Source organism: Palaemon carinicauda, chromosome 14 (assembly GCF_036898095.1).
Source record: "Palaemon carinicauda isolate YSFRI2023 chromosome 14, ASM3689809v2, whole genome shotgun sequence".
Taxonomy (NCBI): Eukaryota; Metazoa; Arthropoda; class Malacostraca; order Decapoda; family Palaemonidae; genus Palaemon; species Palaemon carinicauda.
In genome coordinates, this window is record NC_090738.1 from 3,830,401 (window position 1) to 3,855,339 (window position 24,939).

General features: G+C 38.5%; 1 protein-coding gene across 1 annotated transcript in view; it reads right to left on the minus strand.

Annotated features, from left to right (window-relative positions):
• The window catches only part of LOC137653847 (uncharacterized), an 829,144-nt gene that overhangs the window by 234,330 nt on the left and 569,875 nt on the right, over nt 1-24,939 (minus strand). The window contains exons 57-63 of the mRNA XM_068387498.1: nt 23,140-23,356; nt 22,837-22,972; nt 20,499-20,678; nt 19,868-20,118; nt 15,751-15,943; nt 15,392-15,551; nt 14,803-15,008 (exon numbers count right to left, since the gene is read on the minus strand). Coding sequence (XP_068243599.1) covers nt 14,803-15,008; nt 15,392-15,551; nt 15,751-15,943; nt 19,868-20,118; nt 20,499-20,678; nt 22,837-22,972; nt 23,140-23,356 — 1,343 coding nt within the window. The remainder of the gene's footprint in view (nt 1-14,802; nt 15,009-15,391; nt 15,552-15,750; nt 15,944-19,867; nt 20,119-20,498; nt 20,679-22,836; nt 22,973-23,139; nt 23,357-24,939) is intronic.

The following is a 24,939-nucleotide window of genomic DNA, read 5'->3' on the forward strand; positions in this document are numbered from 1 at the left end:
CCAGCTAATTTTCCTATTACCAATCAAGTCCAATCCTTTTCCACCACCCCCAACTGTTCTATGTATTACAGAATCTATGAGGAGAATAAACAACATACGTGACAACTCATTCACTTGGAGTACTTACTGTTCACTGGAAATTCATTCAATAAGACTCCACAAGCATTAATTTTGCACTTGCTATGCTCATTAATAGACTTAATTAAATTAACATATTTAAGAGGAATTCCATAATAATGCTGAAGTCTCCGCAAAACTGGCCGGTGCGCAGTATCAAAGGCCTTTTCATAATCCACAAATGCCATCAAGAGTGGATTTCTATATTCTACTCATTGCTATACAACATGTCTCCAAATAAAAATTTGGTTAGTACGACTTCTACCTTTTCTAAATCCTACTTGTCCATATCTCACCTTTTCATCAATCTTTCTCTCTAACCTCTTTAGAATAACCATACTATATATTTTAATGACAACTGAAGTAAATGGGATGCATCTGTAATTATTGTAATAAGTCACATATCCTTTTTTTGCCATTTTAACTAACACTCCTAGCTCCCATTCATCAGGTTCTGCTTCTTTATGCTACATTCTACAAAATAATTACGTAAGTATTCTGGGTGTCAGTTCATTTACGGGCCAGTATCATCTCAGCAGTTATTCCATTGTAAGCAGGAGCTTTCCATCTCCTGAGTTTTTTAATGATAGCTTCGACTTCAAACACACTGAACTCATTCATGGGCACATCAAGGTCTTCATCACCTTCATGTATAGGGCAAGATAGCCATACATGAAAGTAGAGGCCCAGTTATAAAACAGATGTAACAGTTTAGATACTTGAGATCTACTATAAATCAGGAGGGAGGATATGAGGCCGAAGTTTAGAATAGGATAAAGGAAGCATGGGGAAAGTGGATAATAAGACCATTGTTAATATATGGATCAGAAACTTCGGCTTTAAGATGAAAAGAGGAATCGACGCATGAGAGAACAGAGATGAGAATGCTAAGGTGAATTAGGGAATATCACTTCCTGAAAGATTTGAAAATAATGAAATAAGAAGAATGGCAGGGGTAGTAAAGATTATAGAGATGATAAGAGAGTCACGACTGAGATGGTGTGGGCACATGTTGCAGATGGATGGTGGGGAGGGAGTGAAGAAGACTTGGGAGGAGCCTGTTAAGGCGAGGAGATCAAGAGGGAGGCAGAGAATTAGATGGCGAGATAAGGTGAAGGATGATATGGAGAGAAGAGGTCTGGTGAAAGAGGAGGCCTTTGATGGAATGCATTGGAGAGGGTGCATCGGGCAACCAACCCCTAACGTAGGGATAACGGTGGGGAAGAAGAAGACTTGAATATAGTATAAAGCATGGATTTTTAATCCTTTATAGCCTCAATAGACAATTACTTCTAGAATTGCCGCGTCGTACGTAACTTACTTTTGGGGGGAAATTCGGCATAAATATGCACATCACCAAGGAAAATGAAACCCACACCCGGAGAGGGCAGATGGTTCAGGGACAAGTGGAGTCTAAAAGAAAACGAGGCAGGCCTATGCTAATTTCTCATGTAACCTACTTTTTTTTTTTTCTTTTTAAATTTATCATCTCGCAGAAAACTTATTTTCAAGGTGGGTTTGTGCATAGGTAAATAACTGAAACATACAAATCTTATACATGATTTGAAAGACTAATTTTTTTTCAACTTTTATATGGTATATGATTTAATATAAAAATATTAATGTTTCTGTACAAAAAAATAATTATCGTTTAAACACCTACAACAAAATTGCAAAACTTACTCCGTTTTCAAATGGCAAATTGTTCAATATTTTTTCCAAAAATACATATATTCTCTTATTTATTCATTTTATTGGTATTCGATCGGCTTTACAATGATGTCTTTAATTTTTCCTTTTCTTTATTTGTTACATCGTAACAATAAAGTTTCAACATAAGTAGGTCGGAAAATCGGAAATTTTCGCTACGAAAAAAATACTACTTTTTATTCCCTTACACATCACTTACTGATACATTTATTGGAAAGAAGTTACATCCTCAATTCTACATAATTTGCATATTAGAAAAAAAATCCTTCTATGAATTAAAAAAAGAATATACTTACGATTTTTTTTTTCATTTCAGGTTCAACACTTATTTCTTATTATTGTTTAGCATTCCCGTTATGTTTTTTCTTTTTTACTTTATTACAAAGTTCAATCTTTTTTCAATATAATGCAACGAATTAGAATCCTTAATCTGTTATAGTTTGGACATAGTGATTTTTAAAATAAAACTTTTGTTTGCGAACGTCATTTTTCGGCGAAGGTTATATTATGCGCTGTGTACCTCCTCTAACTTTTGTAAGGGCATAAGCACCAAAGGGTTAAATAGAAATAAAGAAAATCAACAACTCTCAAAATTAATACCTATTAATGAAAAATTCGTTGATTTCTACCAATCAAAATAAACGTTAACTCTTTTCATATGATGGAAAAAGAAGGAAAAACATACAGGCTTAGATGTGTTGGTAATGTAACCGGACCTCCACCTACCAAGCTAAGAGATCTGAAACTGGTGAAGAAAACATATCTATATGTTGTTAAGCGTAGTCCCAAACGTTCACATTTGGCCTTTTCCACCAACTCAACATCCCTCTGGTGATGCAGACAAAGTAGAAGGATATTTCCTTTAGACTTTTCCAGGACAAAATTACTTCTAGCATTAGGCACAGGAATTCTCGCCAAGTTCCCTCTCTGTTTCAAATGTATGCCAATGCTGTCATGTCTGATAACACCGCCACAGTGTTAGAGTCTGAATGGTCTATAACATGGTTTCCCAAACTTTCCTAGGCTGCCGCCCCCTTGGCTTCCAGACAGATTATTAGCCCCGCTCAATAAACGCCGTGTTTTTTTTTTTTTTTTTTTTTTTTTTTTTTTTTTTTTTTTTTATTTAAGTGGAAACAACAATACTGAATCAAACAAAAAATGTATTTCAAAAATAAAATTACTCTAAGAAACCATGTTATTCAGTCATCACAATTACCCCTTGCATGTGTGCAAGCTTTTTTTTTTTGTTTTGTTTCGAATTGAAAAGAATAATATCAAACAAGAATATTTAAAAAAATAATATTTCATTTAATAAACTTTGATATCTAATTTTCACAATCATTGTTAATAGGATAGGTACACTTGGTGTAGGAATTTCAATTTCTCCACATCAGGCTGGAACTCACTAAGAAGTTACAGATCCCCACGATCGGTAATTTTAAACCTTTTCCTTTGCTTTGAAAAAAGTAAGGTAACTGCATTGAGGCCCTGTTCTACCAAATATGATGTTGGAAAGGGAATAAGTTATATCTTCACCTTGTTCCACAGTACTTAGATTTTTTTTTCTTTTTTTTTTTTTTTGTAACCAAAAATCGTTTTGAAGGGAAAATAATTCTTCCTCTGCCAATCATGTTTCCCCACTGCTGACATCTACTAATGAAATGATTATCCCTTCTGGTATGCTAAGCAATAACATATCTTAAACTGGTAGAGTTCATGATGGAAACTGGTCGAGTTCATAATGGGATGAGTTCGGTTTAAATAACTTAGATCAAGACATGGAGGTGGAGATTGCAGATTTGACTTTGATAAGGTTGACATTTCCTTGCAACTGCAAATTAATGTTATTGAACTTTGTGAGTATATCTGATAAATAAGCAATGTCATTCTTGCTGTTTTTAGATCATCACAGAGCCCTGAGTTAGATTTTTTGGAAAAATTCTACAACTGTATCAAACAGTGAATAGAAACGTTTCAGGCTGTTTCTTTTTGACAGTCATCAAATTTCTGTGTAGCAATAAACCTTCAAACTATTTATCATTATCAATGCAAAGCTATCGAACAGTCGGGAAATGAGAGAATGCGTCTTAATTCTATTTACAGCTGTAATAACAGTAAATATTGCTTTGTGAAGTCGACCACCTAGGTGTTTTTGCTGACAGAGGCTGCATGAGGATTACACAGTGCACTGTAACCACACCACATACAGGTTTTTTTTTTTTTTCAAAATACTGATGAAGCCATGATGCCAACCTATCACCGATGGGGCTCCATCTGTGGTAGGTTGGCCAGGGTACCAGCCACCCGTTGAGATACTACCGTTAGAGAATTACTGGGTCCCTTGACTGGCCATGCAGTACTACATTGGATTCCTATCTCTGGTTACAGCTCATTTACCCTTTGCCTACACATACTGAGATAACAAACAATTCTTCGCTCAAGAGGTTAACTATTGCACTGAAATCTTTCACAGGCTACTTTCCTCTTAGTAATGATAGAAGAGACTCTTTATCTATGGCAAGCAGCTCTTCTAGGAGAAGGACACTTAAAAATCAAACCAATGTTTTCCAGTCTTGATTAGTGCCACAGCTTCAATACCATGGTTTTCCACAGTCTTGGATTAGAGTTCTCTTGTTTGAGGGTACACTCAGGCACGCTGTTCTAACTTATTTCTCTTCCACTTCTTTGGTTGAAGTTTTTATAATTTATAAATGAAAGATCTGATTTAATGTTGTTACTGTTCTTGAAATGTTCTATTTTGATTGTTTATTACCTCTCTCGTAGTTTGCTTATTTCCTTGTTTCCTTTCCTCACTGGGCTATTTTTCCGCTTTTGGAGCCCTTAGGCTTATAGCATTTTGCTTTTCCAACTGAGGTTATAGCTTAGCTTGTAATAATAATAATAATAATAATAATAATAATGATAATAATAATAATGGTAGAAAGTGATATGTTTTTCTCAATAACATTAAATACTGATACTCGTTTAGTGACTGCTTTGAGCTGTCTTGAAAATAACAGCTCTTGAACCAACTTTTCATCGTTGATAAAACGAACATAAGTAGGAAGCTGAGATTCATTTCTTGGTAGAGTGGACTCATCTAACGGCAAGATAAATTCGGTTGTGGCAAGAATGTTGAATAATTTTTCTTCAATATTTTCAGATATTTCGTCTTTTCTTCTTTGAACCGAATTATCACTGAGAGGATTAGTTTTTATAATTTGGTCAGGTGACTTATGTACGTATTACTGTGTGCAGAATGTTTCTTATTGCGTCACCGCCCCCCCCCCCCCCCCCCCCCCCCCCACAACGACCCCCTTTGGCGTCACCGCCGTCCGATAGCAAAGCTGCCCACTTTGGGAAACACTGGTCTATAAAAGGGGTAGATCTTTTCTTTGACTATTTTTCTGACCAAAGAAGAATATCTATAATTACACCCCACCCTTAATGGAAAGCATCCAAGCAAAGAGAGATATCCAGAATTCTCCCTCCCAAGACCACTCCCTAAGATAAATTAAATTTGTTTTGCAATTAAAATGTATCTAATATTCTTGAGTACAACTCAAGAATATACTATAATAGAGGTGAAACTAGAAATCCGTCTTATATAAGCTACTCAAAGAAACGAGTATCTTTAAAGAAACCATGTGTATTTAGAAAGCTCACCACATCTGAACCAAAATTACGAAAAAAAATTTTTCTTTTTATTCCTAAAGAAAGAAATCCTTGAGTTGGCTTCAGAAGTAATTTTACCAAAGTGACCACTCCACAACTTACATAACGGTACCAGTTGACCTAAAATTCTCCAAAGACAATTATAAAATGTTGAAAAACAGCCACTTTACAAAGACAATAAAAGCTTGATAACAGGAATACCATCCATTTGAGTTGGGGCCAAGGGGCCATCATTCTGATGATTACATAATTTTCATACAAAAACCAAGATGTTGGTCCAGAACAGGGGTCACCAATCTCCGACTCTTTTAAGACACTTTTGTAGCTCTAAGCGCCGAACTAACATTCTTATCCATTTAACAAAGAAAATTATGTAACACTTGAAACAATATTTGATTAAATTTTATTGAATCTCAATTTTACTGACTTTTTTAATTACATGTAAATAGTTAAAGAATCTTAAAAAATTAAATAATTTCACGTTTAAAATATCTTAATCTGAAATTGAAAGGAAAGGGAAACATTGCTTTATGCTTTATGTCATTTGAAAGTAAGTTTGCAGAGTTAGTCAAAGAAATGAGAGTTTCTTCACTTTCAATCACTCAAGAAATACAAAGAATCTGCAGATTGTGGGCTTCATATTGGACCCATAAAAACAGCTTTCTTGAAAACAGAAATGTGTTTTAAAGGACGTGCACAAGAATTCAGAATAGGGAGAACAACCTTGTCCTTTCAGATCAAACCATTTTGGGCAGATATCTCTGTACTATGTTTGTCAGCCTTTACTAATGAAAACTGATCAGAGTTGGAGCTTGAAATAGCTGGTTTGCAGAAAAAGTTAGGGGCATTAAGATTTTAAGTTTTGCTCTCTGATCTAAAGCTTTTAGAAACACGATAAGCCACATTAGCTAGTCAACACAAATGAGGAAAACTACTATATCTGAAAAAGAGAGATAATATTCATATTGAGGTTTGGAGCACAAGCATGAATCTCATAATAGGAAAATTAGGAAGTACATCACACAATGAGAGTTCAAGATCTTTCTTAAAGGTAAAAACTACTTCTTACTCTACAAATATTGAGCAGCTCTGCAAGGAATCACAGGAACAAATCTCCCATTAATTAACTTTATGTATATAACTCCTAGAGGAAATTATATCTAAATTTTCAATAATGAATTTCCTACTTAAAGTTTTCAGAGTAATAGATGCAATGTTGCTTTCTCTTTGTTATACTGTGACTGCCATAAAAATCACTGACACTATTAATAAACCGGTTTTCTTTTTTGTATTTTCATATATATGAAAATAAAACAAATTATAGCAAATAATTTTGCTAGGTGAATATGATTATACAATTTTCTTTTCAATAATGTACTTCTCCTTTCAATTAAAAAAGGTATGATATTATAACTTCCAAGAATATAATGTAGCCATGTTTCTTTTGTATTTTGTGATCACCACAATTATCTTTCATACTACTGATACTGCATGTAATAAAAATTTGGTCAATATTTTTTACGTGTTGCCATTTAAATGAATGTATAATTCCGAAAGAATATATTATCTATTTTGCTTTGTAAACACAAGTATAACAAGTAATATCACTGGTTATTCAATTAAGTAAACTTACTAAACTATATTCTGTTATGTCTGAAATACAGCAGATGTTGATTTTAGACCTCAGGATACTGTTTTTGTCATTGCGGCCCTAACACGACTAAATGTTTATAATTCTTTAAAAAAATAGCTCTTCTAGCCAAAAAGATTGGTGAACTCTGGTCTAGAATATGAATATTCCTCCTGACTCTTTGGGGACTAGGAAAAACATGGTAAAATTTTGAGATGGATCCCAGATCTTTTCTTTCACATACTTCCCTGGAAGTTTCGCAATCATTATTTATTTCTCCGCAGGTACAAACTTCTGAGTCTTTTATATGGGGTTACTTCTAGTTTTTTTTCTACAGCCAGACACCCAAAAAGAAATTGGTATATTATTTCACGCTGCGTTGCTGGGCAACTGCTTCACGTGACATGCTACGCTTGTATCAAGCACTTATTCACAACGCTTCTGGCTGGAAAGGAGGTCGGACATGTCTTCCTTCTTTTCTGCAATTAGACAACACATTACCTACTCTTACCCTCATAGTGCTTGTGCTTGTGTCTTTTACGGCTTTGATATTCTTTATCATACTTTATTATTTGTGAGATACGAGTGTGAGTTTTTCAACATTATGTAAAATTTGATGCGTTCCTGCCCTGGCCGAAATGGTCGCCCTTGTGGTACTTTCATGAGCCGGGTAGAAGTGGACCCTCACCTGGTTTTTCCATCGTGTTGAGGTAAAAGATGTTTGGTGGAATCTCCATGTGAGTATCGTTGGAGATGGTCATCCTCCCAGTGGGAGAGATATCATTCTCGCCGTAAGAAACGATCTAAGAGAGATTGTTCCTCTCCTTCGCCTTCTGTTATCAGTGAGAAGAAACGTAAATTGGGTTCGGCAGTGAGCGTTATTCCCTGCTTAGTTCTTCCTGTCAGGGGCCACCTGCAGTTTCTGTCACAAAGGAAGATGTCCGTAAATTTGTTAACATTTTATCACCCAGTGTTAATAATGTGTATTATGAGATTGATGTGGTTCTTATTGCAGATCTCCTGGCTACGGCTGCTATGCTCCCTGAGCTGGATACATTAGGAGCTTCTCTCCCTGATTAATCTGTTTTGACAACAATTCCCTTACCCCGTACATGTGCGCTGAGTGCAGGTTTATATTCATCAGATTATGCAGATAAGATATTCACCCCTTTCGAAGTTTCTACCATCAGATCAATGAAAGTATCTCCTCGTTCCCAGAGGGACCTTAGAGGTGAGCCTGTCATTTCTTTCGCATATCGATGCAGCCTTATTAAAAGACCCTTACTACAGTCTCCAGCTCGTATTAATGAACACGGCCTGTTCCTTATGCCTAAGGGTCCCGGACAGAAAACTCCTCTGAATAGTTCCCGGAACAAAACGATATTTGTCATCTCTTTACTATGAGGGTGGTCGGACCACTTCAGTCGCATCCTCCTTGCAACAAGAGTTGACAATGACTTCTCCTTTTAAGCTTAATAATGCTGTGAAGTCAAGTGTAACTATTCCTGCACTACCAAGGATTTCCTCTAAAAATACATTTAAGCAGACTAACAAATCTGAACGTGCTGCTGTATCTAAACAGGATGACGTCTGTGTGCAGTGAAATTACACCCCCGAAGTCTGAGCTGGCCAACAGGTCAAAGCAAGTTGTCACCACTAAACATCATGACATCACTGATCACACTGCCATCATGACGTGTGAGAATATTACTCCACAGCATAGTGATGGTAGGAAGAATGTAACTATTCTCTCATCAGACTATAGAGAGCATAGTTGAACCTCCCCACATCGGTTTAGTGTTCACTCAAAGTTTTACAAACTTTCAGCTAGTAATGAACGGGATAAAACCTCATCCTTCGCTTAAAAGAACCCTGTGTCTTACGCTAAGAACAAACCCACTAATCGTCTGGATAGATCTCGTTCTAGCACTCGGTCTGATGTTCATGATAATAATGTTACACATTCTACGGAACGTCATTCCCTTTCAGATAATTCTTTGCATGCTCAGAAGGTGGAAAAGGGCCACAAAAAGTCTCCCCCCTCCTGAGAATCACTTTCCCATCTGACTTAGAGGAACAAAAGAACGGCAGATGACGTAGACACGGTTCTCGCCATAGGTGTTCTTGATGGCAGACTGCTGAGAACTCTTTCTCTCCTTGAAAATCAAATTCTGAGAGACTTCAACTCCTCCGCCTCCCGCTCAGGTTTTAGAGGTGAATGTTCTTATGACAGGAGTAAACTGGATTCCTCCTACTCCTTCTCCGTCTCCTATTCCCGTTATAACTCAAGGGAGAGGAGGGATGTTAAAGGAAAGATTAAGAGCTCAATTAAAAGGGAATGATCTCATCTGGATATCATTACCATTGATGACTTCCCAGGGAGCCTCATTGTGCGTGCGAGTACAAGCTCAGCTGATATACCCCCTTTTGAGGAGCCGGTATTTAACTCAGGAAGCTTCTTATTTTACTATGAGTATGAATCTCATTCACCATTTGAGGGGTTGGGTGAGACTACTTTAGCGCATCCCACTAACAGACGGTGAACTATAAATGCTACCTTCCTGCAGTCTCAGAGCCCTGGACTTAGGTTTAACATGGCTCTCTCTAACCAGAATAAGGACAAATCTGAGTTTCTGAATACTTAAATCTCCGCTATAGAAACCTCGCTAAAGGTAAGCAGATCCTCAAAGTTTTCTCCCTTACCTTTGTCATACCAAAGATGTTTTTACGTTAACTCTGGTGACTCTCATAGTCCACTTCCCATTGATCCTGATGTGGCTAACTTAATGCCATCAGCATCGGTAGAAAAACTACTGAATCTACTTGCCACACTTTCAGGGCCGGAACTGGCTAATATGGAGGTAGCAGGGATGTCAGCCATACAAGCATGTTTGTGGATAGACCCCTGGTCCGAGGCACTTTCATGTTTTGCCCTATTACGAGAACTCAAGGACGATCATGCACAGTAGCTGCTCAAGGAACTTTCAAGATTAGGCACTAAAGCCACAGAGTTCCTTTTTCATCAGAACGTCTTCCTATGGGGAAATTGCATTCTTAAGAAGTGTGAGGCTGCCTTAGCCAGATGCTCTACACAGCTGCCCCCTAGAGACGCTCTGGTCCTAAGAAACTTGGACCTCGTTAACTCTCCCTCCCTTATTCCATCCTCATATGTAGCTAAGGCAGTTTAAAATGTAGAGAGACTGGGACCAAAACCCTATAGTAAGCAGAGCATTGGCACCAAGGTTGCCTACTCCTCAGAAACAACCTAAGAACTCGCCTTTTAGGCCAGCCTCCCAACAGAGACGACTTCTCCCTCTTACAAATGCATAAAAATCTGGGAGGCAGAATTGTATACCAACCTTCCATTAGAGAGGACATCCCTCCAGTTGAAAAGGATGTGGTGGCAGAAGTTCACGCTAGGGAGCGCATGTCTCCCAGCGTACCACCAGTAGAGGGATACCTACAATGCTCTTGGCGAAGGTGGCAGGACTTAGGAGCTGACCCTCGGATGGTAGAAGTCCTTTGTTCAAGGTACCAGATCCCCTTCATAGACTGTCCACCTCATCTCACCAGGAATCTGATCCAACCATACTATTCTAAAGGATCATGAAAAGACATACTCTTGTCAGAGGAAGTCTCCAAGCTGCTAAACAAAGAAGCAGTGTATGAAGTCTTTGATGACTCTCCAGGGTTTCTCTGCAATCCATTCCTGGTAGAGAAGCTGGCAGGAGGTTGGAGATCCGTCATAGACCTCTCCTTCTTGAAACTCTCTATTTTACAGACAAGGTTCAAGATGGAGACCCCAACCTCCATTCTGCAGGCCATCAGGAAGAACGACTGTCTTCTGACTATGGAACTGAAAGATATAATTTTTCAGGTCCTCATCCTTCCTGCCTCAGGGAAATACCTAAGATTTCCCGTTCAAGACAAGGTTTACTATTTCAAGGTGCTGTGCTTTGGCCTATCTACAGCCCCTCAAGTCTTCACTAAAGTCTTTGTTCTTGTCGTAGCCTAGGCACAGGCAAGGAGTTAGTGGTTCAACTGAACCTGCAGAAGTCCAGCCTCGTCCATAATCAGTCTATCAGGTATCTGGGCATTGACATAGACTCGGTGCAAGCCAAAGTATTCCCTTCTGCGGGCAGAAAGCAAGGTTCAGGACATTGGCAACAACCTTTCTGAAAGGGAACCTCCTGCCTGCCCTGACAAGGCAAAAGTTGTTAGGCCATCTCTCCTTGCTAGAGAAACTCGTTCCTCTGTGGAGGTTGCACCTGAATTTGGTGCAGTGGGCTCCAAAGACCCAGTGGCCACAAGCTTCAGACCATACTGCAACCCTGCTACAAATACCTCAGGATGTGATATTGGACCTCCGGTGGATGCTGGACAACGAGAACCTGTTAGTAGGAACCACCCTTCAGGCTCCTCCTCCACAGATCATGCTGTTCACGGACGTATCTCGCCAGGGGTGGGGTGCTCATTGGGGAAAGAAACAAATATCAGTCCTGTGGTCAAAAGAGGTCAAGAGCTTCGACATAAACTTCCTGGAAATGAAAGATGAGCAACTAGCTTTACTCCACTTCTCAAAGACTCTGAAAGGTCACTCCATGGTGTTGATGAACAACAACTCCACAGTGGTCCCCTACATCGGCAAACTAGGAGGTGCAGCCTCTCTCCTGCTCTGCAAACTAGCAGTAGAGATTCTCAAGTGGACACAGTCCCAGTCGACATCTCTCTCCGCAGGAAAAGAAACGTCATTGCAGACCAGCTGAGCCATTGAGGGATTACAGATGGTTTAGAATGGTCTTTCCTTCCTCTAATGGCGAAGAGACGTGTGACTTTGTGGGGTTCCTTGTCTCTGGACATGTTTGTCACCTGAATCACAAACTCCCAGTGCATTGCTCTCTAGTTTCAGACCAAGCTGCAGTTATGGAAGACGCATTTCAACACCAGTGGGACCATCTAGACTTTTACGCCTTTCCACTGTTCTGTCAGATTCGTCAGAACATTGAACAGAATCAGAATATCCAAAGGGGTCAGAGTAACGATGGTGGCCCCAAGGTGGCCAGCAGCGGAGTGGTATTCAGACCTACTGGCACTTCTCATGGAAGTACCAAGAAAATTTCCAGAATGGTCAAACCTGCTACGCCAAACTCACATAAGAAAATTCCAGGACATAGTACATTCCGTATCAAATCACAGCTAGAGACTATCCAGCGCCCCACTGAAAGAAAGGCATTTTAAAGCCAATTGTGAAGCAGCTTTCCGGATACCTCCGAAAGTCTTCCACAGCAGTTTACCAGGCAAAGTGGAAAATCTTTTGTGATTGGTGTCACAGGGGGAATATTACTCGATTCAATGCCACTATTCCCCTGATTGCAGAAATTTTAGTGTTCCTGAGGTGCAAGAAGGCCCTTTCAGTCACTGTGGTAAAAGGCTACCGCTCGGCCTTGAGCCAAGTATTCAAACTGAAAGGACAGGATCTCTCTAAGGCTTAGGAACTCTCAGCCCTGATTAGAAGTTTCGAGCAGCCTTGCCCTTCTCGAGAACTAAAACCCTGCTCCTGGGATGTGACTAAGGTCATGTGGGCTTTAAAAACAGCCCCGCACAAACCTATGTATAAATCCTTAGACAGAGACCTTACCTTAAAGACAGTCCTCCTTGCCTTAGCTTTAACCAAGAGAGTAAACAAACTGCATGGTCCATTTCATCTTATGTCACATTCCAGAGAGTGGAGAGAACTATCTTTTGCCTTTGTTCCTGAATTTGCAGCCAAAACCTAAAATCCGGTTGATAATTATCTCAGATTTGACTCTTTCACAATCTTGTTTCTCAAAGGGGTAACTGATGACCCGGATGACATGTTAGTATGTCCTGTATGAACAGTATGCAAATATTTGACGAGAACACTATATCTTAGGCCTAAAATCTCCAATTTGTTTGGGAGCACTAGCCGCTACAAAAAGAAAGTTTCCAGAATAACTATTTCTTTCTGGTAGAGAGAAACTATCATGAGAGCATATAAATCCTGAGGGGAAGCTTCTCTAATGGCATACCACTTTTACGAACCACTATCTTAAAGACTGTACACACAGGTCCTTAGACACCTTTTCCACAGTCCCTATTGTTGCTGCACAACAAATAATCTAACTCTAAGCTCTTATGGAACAAGCAACTGTTCTTAACCCTGACATTGGTTATTCTCTACATTATAATGGTATGTAATGAGTATAAAGGCAATTGGTGATTTTGATCGGACTTGAACCTCTTACTTGAACTCACCCTAATGCATGTAAGAATTCGTTTTTGTTTTGTGTTTTTGTTGATATATTGAATATATCAACAATATGAAACACTTGATCTTCATATCACTTTACCCGGGCAAAGCTCTCTAGAATGGAAATGAAGGCCCTACCTTGTACGAGCCGGCTACACTGTTCACAAATAATTCACTTTGATCTCTTACTTTTACTATAGTAATTGTATCTTGAGAGAGAAGGGCAGACCTCCTACCTTCACCGAGACTTCCTCCCACCTATGGAAGATTCCCCATATGAATGACTCAGAAGTTTGTATGCGATATTGGAATAAACTACAAATTTCATATAATTTGTATTTTGCATTTACCAAAGGTTCCACCTCAGCTGCCCCTTAAGTCTTTGACCAGAAAAGTGTCGTGAGTAAGAGCTTGATACAAGCATAGCGCATCATGCACAGCAGTTGCCTAGGAACACATCATCACAGCATTTCTTTTAAATCGTCTGGCTGTAGAAAACGAAACTAGAAGTAAACCCATATAAATGACTCAGGTTTGTATCGCTAAGAAAAAAAGCCTATTATATGAAATTTGTAGTAATTGAAATATGTAGCTTAACTAGAGAGGGGAGAAGGGGAAGTATCAGGATCAAAGATGACTACAAAGGGAAAGAAACACTGAAAACTGTTCTTCCTTGAAAGACAATCATTAAAACTTGAACGGGTCTCAAATTCCACTCACATAGACGTCAGGCAAGGACACATTCAAGGGGATCCCACAACATACAGTACATTCGTTTCATGAAGTCCTTGACTGTGGTCGAACCTTCTTCAGTAAAGCATAGGAAGGAAGGATCACTCCCCTCTGCCGGAATCCCCTTGAAAAACACACAATTCATAAACACCAAAAAAGAAAATAAAATTAAATCAAGTTTGCTTAAACTCCAGTTCTCGCCAACGGCTGCTATCTAATAACCTGTCGTTTGTTGATACATTGTTATAAATTTTAATTGCCATATTCCAGCTTTACTGTTACCATTCTCCTATATAAAGGATGATGGTTTGTATTTTTGTAGGAACAAAGATTACTTAGAATATTAACAAAACTGTAACAAACATAGCCTAATTATAATCAAAATAGATTACATACACCAGTGTACTGCAATGTTCTTTCTTTCACTTTACTTTCTTCAATTGACATTATTTGGTTTCATGACTTTGCATGACTTTCCTATGTATCATTTACTTTATATTTACTTATATATTTGACAAATAAGTGTCATAAAGAGTATTTATTTTGTTTTCCATTACATTTAAAGCTTTGATATCAAAATCATTTTAGTCTTTCATGACTTTTTAGAGTACTGCCCTGAAAGAAAGAGTGAAAAGCAGTTAAAACTATACCTAGCGTCATTACTTACGTGTTGGCAATAACAGAAGTATAAAGCGAAATGTACCACGACAGTGAGTACTGGTACATGGTAGAAAGTGTGGACAAACTTGTGAGTGTCATGTAGAGATTAGCTGCTGGTCTTGATACCTTCTCATATTGTTGGCAACACAAAAGGAGAGCTTCCTCCATCTCTACACACTGCTCCTGCTTACGCTTGATCTCGTCAGACATTTGCTAAGAAATATTCAAGGGGTATATTATAAATCGTAATTTTTGGCCATCTCAGAATTCAAATTTTTTTATTCAATATCAGAAGCACTAATTATTTCTTTCAAATTCAGACATTTTTTTTAAAGAGGCCGTCAGGGTACACTACTTCAGTCGGTTTTTGCAATTACAAACTTATTATTTTTTAAATGTTGATGGTTATGGAATCAACTAATAGCACCTTTATAGAAACAATCAGAAAACATTCTTACACAAAGCATATAATTATCAACACAAGATTCTAATACAGAGGACGATTCACATTATTTTGCTTCAAGAAATATGCAACTTGAACTTTTACTTATTGGCAGAATAATAAACAGATACTTATTGCAATTATTTCTGTGAACCTTAGTTTCTTGTAGAATGAAGATGGCCTCCTCAGACTCTAAGATATCCCCTTGTGCTGAAGACAGTGTCTGTAAAATTCGTTCCTCGGTGTCTTGTAAAGCTCTTTGGTGAGAAGATGTTGTTGCAACCAACTTCTGACGTTCATCCTCCAACTCAGGACTAGAAAAAAATGCAAGAACTCTTTGAACTCCAAAATATAATAATTTTTGGAACAGCTGATAAATTGTATTTGAGACCACTTAATACTCAGAATTACAGAATACACAATTCATTTGATTAGCAACCAGTTTTTCCCTTCTCAATATTAATTTTTTTAGTGTTGTTTACTTGAGAGTGCATTGTATATGCTTTCACTCACCGCTCCTTAGTGACAAGAATTTGCCGTAGGTTGTCGTGAAGACCATGGATAGTGATGGTAAAATTGACCACAGTCAAGCTGGCTGCTGTCTCAAGTGATAAATGTGGACGGGGCTGTCTAGTGGCCAAATATAAACGGAAGCCTGGTTTGAAATGCACCATGAAAGATCCAACTCGATAAACACGAACTCCACCTATTGGGCAATAAAACCATGAAACAGGTCAACATGGACAAAAATCAAAGTACCCTTCATACAGGCAAGAAACTTATTTAAAGGAAAAGGAAAATGGCTACATAGAAAGAATAACAGATCAGGATAAAGAAACAGAAATGATCGAGTATATCTTTTCTGTCTCTGATTATTTCATTGATGTAAATTGTTAATCAGAAGATTGTCTCTTTTTATATGATTACTGTTGCTTTTCAAAGAAAAAACATGTACAATGACACATTTCTTCAGATTGTTTCCAATTTGCCAAAATAAATAGAGAATGAATACATCCTACATGTTTTCAGAAATGGATGGCCCATAACCAAAAACTTTTTAAATAATTTGTATTTTTCCTAAGTATACAAAGCTGAGTCCTTTAATAGGAGTACTTTAAGACTGAATCGAAGCTGTAACACCCCTTTAAAACTCTGATGAGATGGTTATAACTACTGACAGATGACGAGGAAGGACTCGGGTTTGTATAGTTAAGAAATATGCAAAATATTTGAAAATATTTTTATTTGTCCCTATGTGAATACAAGCCATCCTCGTATAATAAGTAAGTCAGCCTTAGGTGAAAGTCCTGATGAGCCAAAATATGACTGGTTTAACTTTCCTTGGAAATGTTAGAGCACCTGATCTAGTATAGGAGCAGCAAAGGTGATGATTCCTATCAAACTACAAACAGTCTGAGCATGGCGATGACAAAGGTGTTGGGTTAAACCCACACCAAGAGTACAGCATATGGTAATCAGTCAAAGGAGAATAAGCTGTCTAAATGCACACACATATAAAAAATGGGGCTGAATACATTTAATCAAACCTTCCTCTTGTCTGGCAGGATACGGGAGATAAATCTTACTATATTTTCAATGAAAAGGAAGATTTCTCAGTTATAATGATCACCTGCATCTGTAAACTGGTCCAGCCTATGGCCACGACTGCTGTGCCCCCACGAGAGAGAGAAGAAAGAAGGGAAGGCCAGGCCTTCTATCTATCATTCTAGGCTTATGTTGTGCAGATCTTGTCTCGAGAGAGAGAGCATTGCTCGCTACATAACCTGTTGAGCAGCCACCACAGGAACAAGGGTAAGTACCCCAGGACCTGTGTACATACTCCCGCAGATACTGGGAGGTATAGTTAATCTGCAATAAAAGAATTCTTTCCTAATACAACACCCAATATCCAAAACTTCATGAGCCCTTGCCCAAGTTGTACCTCAAACCATTTTGCTGGTTGAGGTATAGGCACAGTTAGTGGTCTCACAAAGATAGAAAGAAAAATAGTGAGCTTGGATATCTTTCTCTTTATCCTGCCAGTATTTGGAAAAATCTTTGGAGCTCTGGTTTAAAACACTGAATCTGGGCGCCACCTGTGAAGAGATGAAGAGGGACTTGGACCTGGAATAGAAGGCAGCTTTGTTTTGGCCATGAACTCAGGGAAAAGCACAGGAGACATCTTTCATCCTTCAGAATGACTAATGACAAAAGATATCAAAAGATCACCAATTCACCTCGCAAAAGCTCAGTTACCAGAAAGACCATCTAGAGAGTCAGATCTTTGCCTAACGTTCATCTCAAAGGCTCTTGTGGGGTATACATTATAATTATTATTCTAGTTTAGCTTGTATGACAATAACCCACTCCCACATGAAAGTTCAGTATTCTGGTGCTAATATACAAGATAAAGATATATAATGAAATTATTCCAATGACAACTCAAAACACTTATTTGTGCATTCACACAGTGTTACTCTTTATGGTGAATTTGCCTCATCAGGAAAGACAGTACTAAGGAACAATGTCACAGGGAAGGAAGTCACACATACAGGGAAGAGGGAGCCACAGACCCACAATCACAAAGGTTAGGGTGAAGCACAAGGGAAGGGAGGGCAGAAGTGCGTGGAGCAGTGAGATGCACGGGGAACTGCCTACTCCACATCCAACACCACAGAACATGTCTTTCGGCTCTGGCTGCCCTATGGTAAGATAGCTACTGTAGACATCAAAACACTTATTTGTGCATTCACGCAGTGTTACTCTTTATGGTGAATTTGCCTCATCAGGAAAGACAGCACTAAGGAACAATGTCACAGGGTAAAAAGTCATACATGCAGGGAAGCGGGAGCTACAGACCCACAATCACAAAGGTTAGGGTGAAGCACAAGGGAAGGGAGGGCAGAAGTGCGTGGAGCAGTGAGATGCACGGGGAACTGCCTACTCCACATCCAACACCACAGAACATGTCTTTCGGCTCTGGGGGACCCTATGGTAGGATAGCCACTGTAGACATCAAAACACTTATTTGTGCATTCACGCAGTGTTACTCTTTATGGTTAATTTGCCTCATCAGGAAAGACAGCACTAAGGAACAATGTCACGGGGAAAAAATTCATACATGCAGGGAAGCGGGAGCTACAGACCCACAATCACAAAAGTTAGGGTGAAGCACAAGGGAAGGGAGGGCAGAAATGCGTGGAGCAGTGAGATGCACGGGGAACCGCCCAACCCACATCCAACACCACAGAACATGTCTTTTGGCTCCGGGGGACCCTATGGTGGGATAGCCACTGACAACATCAACAGAACACTGACACTGGAACACACTAACACACCCATCACAACTGTCATCACCTAGGAGACAATTGCACTGGGGATCCCACCTGAAAGAAATAAAAAGCCAAAAAACTGCCTTAGGTCACACTCGTCATCAGCGATATTACAAATGGAGAAGAGCCACCAAACTTGGTTGGGGTGTGACAAACACAAGAGGAATATGAAACGCCACCAAAATTTGAAAACCCGCCAACATATGTCCAATGGCTCCTTGCTCCTGCTACTCATTACCAGAGAAATGTGTCACAGGAGTAAGTGTAGAAGCAGCAAAAGTAGATCCACCCATTGAGCAGAAGGAAGAAGGAAAGCTTTCTTCATTCCCCTCAAAGCATACATCTGCCAACACTAGTAGGCCACGACCTAAACTCAGCACAAGGGGATGATTGAGAACAATTATGCCCCCATCATGAGCATAGAGAGAGGTTGGATTTACAGCCGGTTAAATGGAAAACACTGGATGTAAAGTCCCTCCCAACGCAGAGTGTCTTGTTTCACAATATCATTCAACAGCCAGTATTTACTTTATGAAATAAAAAGAAAATGAGATGTTTGCTTGAGGGTGCATCAGTACATCTGTATTCTAGGGGACAGGGTAAGGGGTGGGGCTCCTAACCCTCGCTCCCACCTATTGCTTAACTGCTCATTAAATGATTCAACAGCTGTCCAGCTTTCACGCTAAAACACACTCCCTACAAAAAGGACGATGGTTTGTTATCTGCATAGGAACAACTACCAAGTTAGTTTCCTTGATCAGTACCACTGAATGATTTTTGTCTTCATTTTCATAACCTTTTTTCATTATGTGATTTCACTTACTTTGTGTAATAATCAAAATTAAATTTAGTTTTCACGTAATATTCGAATTTATAGCCATTAATTATGATTTAGATAGGAGTTATGAGATTTTGGCATCTGGCCTGACAATGGTATGGAGCAAAGTTAAGGGTATAAACACTGCGGCTACACTATGAAGTATTAAAGTTACAAAAGACTGGACAACTAGATAAAAGAAAAAAAGTAGGAATGGAGATCATGTAGAGAGCTAAAAAATGGATGTGGCTAGGAGCCAAAGAGGCACTACAAAGATCTTCCAGCACAGTAAAATACAACTAAACACTGGGGGCACTACTATCTTACAGGGATCTAGGTTTGTTACCTGTCTCATTTTTTTTATGAATACACTTGTACTTGGGCCAACCTACAGGTCTTCCCCTTCTATTTACCTATCTAATGTGCCATTCCATTAAATGAGGATGCTTAACGACCTTTCAGACAAACTTTGTGATTTTACCTTCTTCGACAGTTGTTCGAGAAATGATATTTTGTAGGATAGATGGAGGATCAGCTGACAGATCCAGTAAAAGCAGCGGTATTGCATTGGGGACACAGTGGAAGATGGAAGCTTCCAGCACGGTCAAGGCTGGGTCTTTAGGTGAAGGCACATTCATATCCTGTTCTCTGACTACTTCCAGTCCATTAGCAGCTTCATGTTGCTGGATCCATCTAGTTCCAAGTTCATCAGGGTCAACTAAAAGGGGCCATCTGGAATCAAAGTTATCAATCTCACAAAACTTTAGTTAAAGGTACTTCAAATTTGTAGATGAGTGTCTTTTGGTAGATTGCATAGCATATTGCTACAGAAAAAAAAAATAAAGATAAAAAATTTATGTATTAGGTGAGTGTTATAGATGTGCATAATTACCGATTCAAACATATTTGCCAAAGCCTGAGGACTATAATAATTATAAAAGCAAGATTTTTGAAGAATAACTGTACATGTATTTCATAGTTATAGAAACGAGAAACCACATATATTTTATTCCGAGTAAGATCTCTACATGAATGACAAAAGCAATCCCTAAGATTATTCAGTTGTTGTTACAATATACTTCTAATGAAAAACATGAAACATTTGTACTAACTTGACAGTATGTTTAATGATCGTCGCATTTTGCAAGGAGAAGCCATCAGTAGGTAGACCTTCCAGTCCCCAAGCACGTATGTGAAGAGCAGGTGTCAAGGAAGACACTAGACTAAAAGGTTCCGTCACTTCAAGCTCAGATTCTTTCATGGCACTGCACCATTCATCTCGCAGTCTGTCCCTTTGATGATTAATGTGGGCATGTAACAAAACAAATATTCAAAATACATCAGGATTACTCAAAGTTTTTCCTAAATGTTCTTCTCGGAAATATAAATTCAACGCGCAATTAATAAGTTACAGTAATACCTCAGTATATGAGCATACAAATTCAAATCCGTTTACAAGGTCTGTATTGGTCTGTGAGGAAAAAAATTCCCTCCGTATGCTTATTTATGATAACCAAGTATTAACAAGATTAGCACGCACACCCCCCCCCCCCCCCAAAAAAAAAAAATGCCAAGGAAACCCCTGAGAACACTAGTGTATTTGGGTGGGGATGGGTGTGTGTGCTAATCTTGTTAATACTTGGTTATCATAAATAAGCATACGGAGGGAATTTTTTTCCTCACAGACCAATACAGAGCTTGTAAACGGATTTGAATTTGTATGCTCATATACTGAGGTATTACTGTAACTTATTAATTGCGGTAGACAATTGCGCATCCTTGCAATTTTTCTTTATCCGGTTGCGATCATATGCTCATTGTCAAGTTGTGATCGCTCTTGTTCATCATGAAGACATTTTGTGCTGAATTATAGGCTAAAGTTAACAGTATCGTGACAATGGCCCCAAAAGTGATTAAAAAGAGGGTAGGAAGGACAATAGGAAGACGAATGAGCGTACGGCCGAACTGCAAAAACTACATTCATACAGCAACATCTACAACTGGTACAGTTACAGTTCTGAACGATAAAGAGTACATTGAAGCATTAAACTGTACCAAACATGTTCTATCACTGACAAATAAATGGCAACATAATCTTAACATTGAAAGATATCTATTTATCTGGATTGATGAGAAGCAGGTAGGAGGTACGCTTATCAAAAAAAAAAAAAAAAAAAAAAAAAAAAAAGAATAATAATAATAATAATAATAATAATAATAATAATAATAATATTGAAAAAGCAGTGGTATTGCTGCTAAATATAAAAAATAAAGCAATTTGCATTTTTCCTAGTGATATTTTTCCTTTAATTGGGGCGATTACTTCAGCCCGACCTGAAATCAGTCATTGAAGTTGGATAAAGTGCAGCTATCCAACTGGTATGTGTGTGTATGGGTGTGTGTGTGTGTGTGTGTGTGCATTATAAGCATAGTTTACTGATTAATGAACTTGATACTTTATAAAATAAATGATATATCAAGGTTTTATGTGTGTATGTATATAAACTTTGAAGAAATTTGATAATTGATGAAAAATAAACAACTTTTCTTTAAAAGGATAAGAAGTGTATTAAAAGAGGCTAGATATAATGCCTGTATCTTATACTGCAGTATTTACTTTAACCATTGATACGAAGGCTGATAAAAGAAAAAATATGTAAATAATACATATATAGGAAGGAGTAATTAGAATCAGGAATGGAAATGAATTAAAAAGATGCATTTAAGAGGCAAACCTTTCCCTCGACTACCAGGATCTTAAGCATACCTTCCCAAAGATTGCCTCTGCGGGTAGCATTTATAGGGTCTTACTTATCCTAGGCTAACAAAACTGTATCTTTTACCTGGCGCAACCATAGCATTCTTGGAAAGTTTGAGAGAGTATAGATTATGTTCCTTGCCAAAACTGAAAGTAAGAGTATTAAAAACAACCAAGTATCTAGAGAGCTTAAATTAAATGATAGGCGACAGTTAGAGAACTCCCGATAAATTTCTCATGGAGGGAGATTCTCCCTGCAAGCAGTAACACCCCTCCTCCTAGTCTCCCCTCGTCTCCCTGACGCATGCCACGATTCTCATCAAAGGTAATGGACAAGTTAATTTATAAATACTTCTATATTTTATTGTGAATTATTAATTTGTATTTATCTCTGATACTGGGATATAAATTTTACTGTAATTACCATTGCAAAACCTTTCAATATGTGTGTATGTATGTATTTATGGAAATGTGGAACGCATCGAGTGAATATACTTCATTTCTTATGAGCAAAATCTTTTAAATTTAATAACATTTTAGGTTAAGAGCTTACTTCTCTAATGGGGTAAATTTGTAAACCAAGGTACTATTGCATTTAAAAATGTAATGGAGAAAATTCTTCCTTTCTTTTATGTGAATTACACTTATTTCTAAACCAGACTTCCCAAAATTTTCTGATATTCAAAGTTTACCTGATTTCGGGCTGATATGGAGCCAGGTAAGCCAAGGATGCTCCGGCCATTAAGGTATCTCCCGGCAGCCGTAGGAGATCCTCAGAGGCAGTTTGGGCAGCTGCCTCCCATCGTTCCTTCTCCCCACCAAGTCCACCTATGAGTAGATTAATCAAAACTTCTCAGAACAGACAAAAACAAATAAAAAATAAATAAAATAACAAGAACTTGATTTCTTCATAATACATCCAAAAGAAGAATATATTTCTGATCATGATACAGAATTACAAAAAAAAAAAAAAAAAAAAAAAATTTCTCTCTCACTTATAAGTTTCTTGGCTCTATCCAGTTTGAGACTACACAGCTTTTGTTCGTTTTCCAGTTTTTCCTTCTCTCGGCACGAAATGGAAAACCGCCGCTGGAGGTTCTCCAGTTTATCCTCCAGTTCCCTTAGTTCTCCTCTCTTGGCTTCTACTTCAGCCATTCTCGAGGCAAGTTGCTCTTCGGCCATTGCCAATCGAGCTCTTTTGGGGGCCACTATCTGCAAAAACCCATTTTTAAACCAATCTCTCTCCATCTATATATAGATAGGGTATATATAGAAGGAAAAAATCCAACCGAGTTGGGGTAATTTCTAATCAAAACAACAAAGTGAGAGCGTAGAATATGCTCGCATTATCATAATAAAGTAAAATTGTTTGCTAAAGTAACCTTGTGGATATACAATGTTGAAAAACTAAGTTTTAATAATAAAAGTTTTTATTTTTATACTCACCCGACGTTCATATTGATTTTCTCTTGATGCTTGGCTTATGGCGACATTTAACTACAAAAATAAAAAAAAATTTCTTTCCCCCTTTCAAAAGTCTTAGACCTCTGTAAGAGTAGCCTATTAAGACAATCTAACAGTTAATGGCAATAACCTTGGCTTGGTACTTTCTAGATCTTAAGCTAGGCAGGATCAGGAAATGATAGTTAGCGTGATTTCATATCTTCATTGCAACTGAACTGATACACACTACACAGGCGGCACAGCGGAAGGAAATACAGATAGCCCGTGACGTGGACAATGACGTCACTTATGTGGGCGGTGCTTAGGCGCTACAAACGGCCTCAACACATCTTACATCTCCCTCTCAAAATATTACGAGGGTAATATTTTCAAAACTTATAAATGACATTATCAAAAGCAGATATGACAAACGAAATGCTATACACTCTTAAAGAAAAACAACAGACATGTAAGGTAAATCTTAATCGTAATAATCAATGGTAGAGAGAGAGAGAGAGAGAGAGAGAGAGAGAGAGAGAGAGAGAGAGAGAGCAACATCAACAGCATTAACATAACCTCAAGCGAAACAATAATTACATCACCATTGCAAGATGTGAACTGAAATTGAGTCGTGAATGCAACACCAACCTAAAACCTCATACATAATATAATTTTGCAAATATGAAATCAATGCACGTCTAAGTGCAGTAAAATAAAACAGAAGTTGCTTTCATTTTATAAATGCAGAATCAAGGCAAAGATAATTATACATAATCGTTCATCCAAACAGGGGCCTCTCTCTTCCTTGGAGGCCGTACCTCTGGCACTGATGGAGGAAACTTACGCTCATGAACCACATCGTCGTCGGTAGGAGTGGCTCCTCTTGTCTCGTTGACGGACAGTTTAGTGACCTTGAGGGGTCTTCTGTTCCTTATCGAAGGATGCCCACTACCATCTACTGTAGTCTTATGATGTACTGTCTATGAGGTCGTCCCAAGCCTTGGTCATCTGGTTCTGAACCCTAATGTGCGTGCCTGGCTGTAAGGGCATTAGCCTCCTGTCGCTGCCGCTTTCAATATCTTCTCATTTTTCTCTGCCACCTGAAGTTCTCTTTTTCTAATGGATTTTCTCCAGTGTTGGTCTAACATATAGTTGAGTTTTGCAGTCGGTACACCATCCCGTAGCTGTCTCCCAGTTGCCAATTGTGCCGGAGATTTATTTATACCCCTTGAGGACGTGTTCAGGTATTGTAGCATGGCCAATGATACCTTGTCGTTAGTGAGGCTTTCAGTCCCGCTGATACTTGTTCTAATTATCCTTTTTGTGGACTTAACTGTGGCCTCGGCTCTCCC